The sequence below is a fragment of the Manacus vitellinus genome, unplaced genomic scaffold, assembly GCF_001715985.3.
Source record: "Manacus vitellinus isolate BGI_N305 unplaced genomic scaffold, ASM171598v3 scaffold_30_pilon, whole genome shotgun sequence".
NCBI classification, from domain to species: Eukaryota; Metazoa; Chordata; class Aves; order Passeriformes; family Pipridae; genus Manacus; species Manacus vitellinus.
In genome coordinates, this window is record NW_021940291.1 from 3,104,641 (window position 1) to 3,110,556 (window position 5,916).

The 5,916-nt window shown below is 43.3% G+C and overlaps 1 protein-coding gene across 2 annotated transcripts; it reads right to left on the bottom strand.

The window, feature by feature from the left end:
- Positions 1-251: 251 nt before the first annotated feature.
- On the bottom strand, positions 252-2,522 carry LOC103756067. Of its 2 annotated transcripts, XM_018075972.2 has the most exons (5): positions 2,463-2,522; positions 2,160-2,273; positions 1,330-1,450; positions 509-664; positions 252-349 (listed from the first exon to the last, which is right to left on the bottom strand). In XM_018075972.2, the coding sequence occupies exons 1-5, from the start codon at positions 2,485-2,487 to the stop codon at positions 346-348; spliced, it is 420 nt and encodes a 139-aa protein (XP_017931461.2). In that variant the 5' UTR covers positions 2,488-2,522; the 3' UTR covers positions 252-345. The 2 variants fall into 2 exon arrangements, with proteins under 2 accessions (XP_017931461.2, XP_017931460.2); XM_018075971.2 differs by lacking the exon at positions 252-349 and having other exon boundaries at positions 425-664.
- Between the last annotated feature and the right edge of the window lie 3,394 nt (positions 2,523-5,916).

The following is a 5,916-nucleotide window of genomic DNA, read 5'->3' on the forward strand; positions in this document are numbered from 1 at the left end:
TTCATCCTAAAGGAAGCATATCTGCAAAAACTTAAATCCAAAGCAATGTCAATTGTTAGAGACATTTGTCACTGGAACAATCTGGCTTTGTAACTCTGCTTAACCAGCTGGGGGAGAAGTCTTGCAAGCATCTACACTAGTCAGTGAGCCAAAAATTCAATGGGACTTGGGCTCTGGATCTGCTTCTGACTGTTTACCTTGTGTTCAGTTGCCCCAAACATAGAGGAACAGTGCAGGGAGGCATTAAGGTCTTGTTTTCAGCCCACTCACTTTATATTTCCAAATCTTGATTTATGCCACTGCATCAAACTGGACCACAGTTTTTCTCTGGTTTTGCATTTTAACTCACCTGAAAGAAAACCATATATACCTCATATCATGCTGAGTGTTAGAAGTATTTATTTTTTTGTTTAAAAAGTATCTCTTTCAATTTGTTACTAGCAATGTGTATTTAAAATACACTTTAACAACAAAGAAATGGAACAGGGGCAAGGGTTGCTTTACATACCTCACAGCAAGACAAAGGACATGGTAACAATTTCCTTCAAAGGTCTTACACTGTTTCACCAACCACCAGAAAAGGCTGATTTTGGCTCCTAGGCACGTGCAGAGAGGATTTCTACAGCAAAATTTCTTGCAGAGGGCCTGAGGGCTCAGATGCTGCCTGAAACAAGCATCACACATTAGAAAAGCTGCAAAGATTTGACCCAACAGCTGCTGCATCTTCTGCAGGGATTTAAAGCACTGGAGCCCTTTCGTAACCTTTCGTAACCTGTCAGGAAAGTCAGGCATTTATTTTTTTAACATGTACACAAATGATATATATAAAGAGAGGTATTTATGTATACACACACAGAGCCACATGTGAGTACGTATATATTTACATGTTTGTATGTATATGAGTAGATAGACAGATGAAGATGGACATATACGTGACTAAAAACGACACTTGGAGTGGCCAATTGACAACCAAGCACTTCATTTTCTAGTTCAGCACTGGACTGAAATCCTGTGCACCTCACAGGCCCAGCTAGTAAATTAAAATGCAACCTCTTCTCTTGTAGCTTGTGTGACAAATGGCATGAGTGTGCAGCCTAAGGACCAGCAGCAGCTAACCTGCTACTGAGGACCAGTGACCCATTTCCATCTCAGCAGCTGAAACTGTACCTAGTATCTTTTTAAAGCCCCCATGGTGGGGAACAAAATGAGGTTGAGAGGGAAGAGACAGCAAGAATGGGGAAAGCTGCTTTTTCGGAGATATGGTGGTTCCTGGTGTCAAACAAGAGGTTACCAGCCCCTGCTCTGGGGTGAGGATTCCAGCTCCGTTACCTTTGAGGAGATGGCTTTTGCCACTCAGCTGAACCCTGGGTCAATGGCTCATCATTTCTTCCTGTGGTTTGTCCCATTCCAATGTCTTCCTTCTCCATGCCCAGTCCTCGGTACTCAGGTCCTGTTTGAGACACAAGCATTAGGTCAGCTACTTCATTTGTTGTTGCAGTGCATTCAGCGCCTACTGAAACTGCTACAGCCTTTCATACATAAAATAGATATAATATTTCTAGAGAAATGATAATATATTATATATATTGGTATGTGTAGATATACCAAATATACATAAAAGATATAAAAGATCTTTTATAAAAGATCTGTAAAAAGACATCTGGCTGACCATCCAGTACTGCCCCAACACCTGTGTCACCCACAAATGGGTGCAGAAACATATCACCCAAACCAAGGCAACTGGAAAACCAGGCACCAACAGTCAGTGTATGGTCACGCACCCACAGTGAGTGTATGCACACCGTGGCTATGCTTGTGAGCCTGTTTCTTGGAAGTGAAAGTATAGGGTAAGTTACCCCACAACACATGCTTTTTTCATGAGAGGAAAGCATTTATAAAATTGACAAGACAGTTCTATAGCTGTAATAGGAGCTTGTACTGTACATGCTTCTTATGGCGCCTCGTTACTGGGCTCATGCTATAGAGACCTCACTGTTATCTGCAGAAAACTTGGTCTCACTGGGCATTTTCTGCACCACGCTTTGCATTCCTCCTCTTTTCCCCAACCATCCTTCCCCAACAAAGGCTCTTTTTTCAGGAGAATTAAGGCACAAATCGTCATATCTGTTCCAAGGGCAGAGTGCGTTGGTCTTACTTACTCTGTGAGGAGTACTGGCATTCATGGGGCTCCAACAGCTGGATCTGAGCATTTCCTTTAATTGAACAGGTTTGCAGTCTCTCTGTGCTGAAGCAATTCTCCACATCACACAAGCCTGCATACCAGAATAAAATGAAAATTTAAGAGCGCTGGCTAACAAGACCGAGAAGCTCATTGTTTAAACAAGAGGCTGATTGTCTGGGTACTCAAGTGCCCCATTCCTCCAACATTAAACCCACACGAGGGACAGCAGCCTAATCCACAGCTTGCCGCCAGGTGGTATAGAAATTAATCTTCCACTTACCCGGGCTATTAGTTGCGGTATTCATAAAGGTTTGCAACCCAACGAGGCAAGTGACTAAAATTTTCTCCTTGTCATAGAGGGTCATGGCAACGTGGTGATATAAAATATCAGCCTGTCCCCTGTGGTGAGGAAAGTGTGAATGATGTGCATGGGGAGGGGGGGGCAGGTGGGTGGGGAGAATGGCACCCCAGCACCTTCTGGTTCAACATGTGCAGCCCCAGGCTCTCTAACTGCACAGTGAATATGTTAGGGGATAGGGGATGGACTGGGAAAACCCAGGCTCACCAAGGACCTGAGCACAGGCCAGCATATCATGCAGGGCTGAGCAAGTTTGGTGTTTACGAAGAAAGGAAATAAATACTGATTTTTCTCACATTTTAGCAACATCAAAACTCCTATTTCTAGTCTGACAGGCCTCCTGCGAGTGCTGGATACACAACAGAGTGACCCTCATTAGGTCTCCCAAAAGCTCAGGACATGTTTTGGATCTGCTTGGCAGGACATTTAACTCGTCTTCCTAACAGGGTATTAGCAGAACAGAAGAGGAAGAGAAATCTAGTCCTTTATTAGTCCGCTGCTCCCTTAAAGTCCAGGGAGGAAAGGGAAAATACTCAGCAGCAAGCAGGTGATCAAAACAGGGACCACATAAACAGAAACATTTGGAAGGGTACAGCCTCGCGAATGTTCAGCATGATTGCTTCCAGTTTTCATCTCCTCACATTTCACTGCAGACGTAATTCGTCGCAAAGCACTGCCAAAACTTTTCACAACACCAAGGGACGTAGAGTTTGATACAGATAATAATATTTACAAATCTTACAAATTTTCCCCCCACACTTTCCTGGTGTTTTCCCAAAAGCTTGCAATCCCATCTGGCTACAGGTTATCTTACTGCCCTCTTAATGACTTCCCTAGCCTCAGGAGCTCATAGTTGTGCCACAGGGAGGTGGCAGCCTCTTCCTTTGCATATGTGGGGCTGACGTATCTTGCTGTGCAAATGGAAAAGCAAACAGTCAGGGCCAAGCGCAAGTCAGTCCCTCACCATGTGTTTGTGCATGACTCTGACTTGGTGCCCAGGTATGTCTCCAGGTCATCCCAGGTTATGCCCCAAGCTGGAGAAACATTTTGCAAAACACAACAGCTTTTAACAAACAGTGACACCACAGTCCCCCTTTGCTACATATATTCCTCCTGTCTGTGTCCTCACATGGCAGCAATTTAACAGTTTATGCACCAACTTCTTCCACATCTTCTGTCAAATTTCCAGCTATATCAAATTTTTATTTTTCCAGGGTTTGATTAAGTTAAAGGTCTAAATTTTTGCCAGATAAAAGTAGAACTGAACAAATCTGAAAGGCTTTAATGCAGGGTTGTTTGTTTTTTTTATGGATCCCATGAATAGCAGCAGAGCTAATTCAGAGCTTGGACTTAGAGGAATTTGAATCCAAATTATTTTAGTTCCTCTTTTGGCTTGCTTTATAAAACACACAGCCAGTAATTCCACAGCCTCTCTCAAACTCCTTTCTATAAATAACAATTTACCATTGAAAAGAAATGTAAAGGGTCAGAGCTATGCTCAGAGATTCACATATCACCCACAAAAGGAGCAAGTTGGACACAGGCTGAAAAGTAAATTTCCCAGGATGGGAAGAACTGAAGAAATAAGATATTTAATTCCTTCTGGTTCCATATCTTTACTTAATCTGGTATTAATACCACCAGCAAGCACTGCTGCACGGTGAGTCCCGAGACAACCTCACACCTGGCAAAGAGCAGAAGCAAGTCTGCAGTCCCACCACTAACCCCCATTCTTAGCTGCCAGTGGATCAAGCCTTTGGTAACTCCTTGAATCACTCTCTGCACTGATGTGACCTCACCTTGAGTGCTGTGTGCAGTTTTGGGCATCACAATATAAAAACGGCACTAAGCTTTTAGAGAGTGTCCAGAGAAGGGCCATAAGGATGGTGAAGGGTCTGGAGAAGAGGCCTTATGAGGAGCAGCTGAGGACACTCAGTTTTGTCAGCCCGGAGAAGAGGAGACTGAGGGGAGACCTCACTGTGGTCTTCAAGGGGAAATGGAGGGGAAGGTACTGATCTCTTCACTCTCATTACCAGTGATAGGACTAGAGTTTCCTCTAGAAATGGCATGAAGCTGAGTCAGGGGAGGTTTAGACTGGATATCAGGAAAAGGTTCTTCACTTAGAGGATGGTTGGGCACTGGAACAAGCTCCCCAGAGAAGTGGTCACAGCACCAAGCCTGTCTGAGTTCAGGAAGCATTTGGGTAACAGACCCTAATACTGTTTCCATTTGAGAAGGTACAAATATTTCTCTTATATAGCTTACTGAAACTTGCGGCTGTAACATCACTGCAATCTGTTTTCTCCTGGAAAAGTTTGTTACTCAGTGTGAGAAAACCATTTTGTTTAATACTAAACTTTCAATTAAAGCCTATTTGTATTTTATAAGCACTGAGAAGTTAAATAAGTTGTCTCTCTATATATCATAAAAAAATTACAGCTGGTTCCATTGTCTGGTAAAAAAATAAAAAAGCCATCTCTGCCTCTTGATTTGTCTTGAAACACATAACTGAGTTGCTTTTCCCACTCATAGTCTGCTATTCTTTATACATAAAGCCTACTTTCTAGGAGCACTTAAAATATTTGTACACGTCTACCACAGTCCTAGATTTAGCCATGTGCTACTCTGAGCAGATGGAAATTAGGGTGGAAGCGTGTGGTTTACAGGAGTGACAGTCTTTATGGAAAAAAACCAAAAAAACAACTCACACCAAAATTAGCCACTCATGGGCTTTGTGCAGTCATTGCTATTGAGTACAACTGGGCAGAGGAATATTTGCTTTACACATGCAGCATTTTTCACACTGTGGTTAAGACACAGCCCCACGACTACTGCAGGCACCACAACCTCAGAAAAATACTTTGAGCCAAGTTCTGTCCTTTTAGAAATCCCCTTCCACAACTGTGAAACTTTTGTGGCCATCTGTTCTGCACAAGCCCAGCATCGTTTGCTGAGTACTCCACCTCAGCAACCTGGAAATCCCAGCCTGGTGAGCATCTCCCCTCTTGCACCCTGTTATCATCCACTGAGAGCCATTATGATATTTTTTTCTTTCAACCTTACACAGCTCTCACTTTCACATTGGCCCTTCTGGCCCCATCTTCTAAAATATGTCTTAGAAAATGGAAATTCCTGTCCATACACACTTGGTCCACACATGGTGAATTCAGTGGGAGCTCTTGGCAGAGGACCACCCTGCCTCCAAATCAGAGCCTCCTCTCATCTCTAAACCAATTTTGAAAATGCAACAGCACCTGCCAGGCAAGGACAAATCATTAAAACATCTCAAATTGTCACTGTTCCCCTTTTGTTCAAAGGAAACAAGGAACACTAGATGGCCCACAACCCAACAGCTATCCAAAGACAGAAGGTCATC

Coding starts and splice junctions, on each gene's coding strand:
- LOC103756067 (XM_018075971.2), bottom strand. CDS start 2,487: ATGAATACCGCAACTAATAGCCCGG. Junction 2,274..2,462: donor TACCGCAACTAATAGCCCGG/GTAAGTGGAAGA, acceptor TCTGGTATGCAG/GCTTGTGTGATGTGGAGAAT. Junction 665..1,329: donor CAAAAGCCATCTCCTCAAAG/GTAACGGAGCTG, acceptor TGCTTGTTTCAG/GCAGCATCTGAGCCCTCAGG.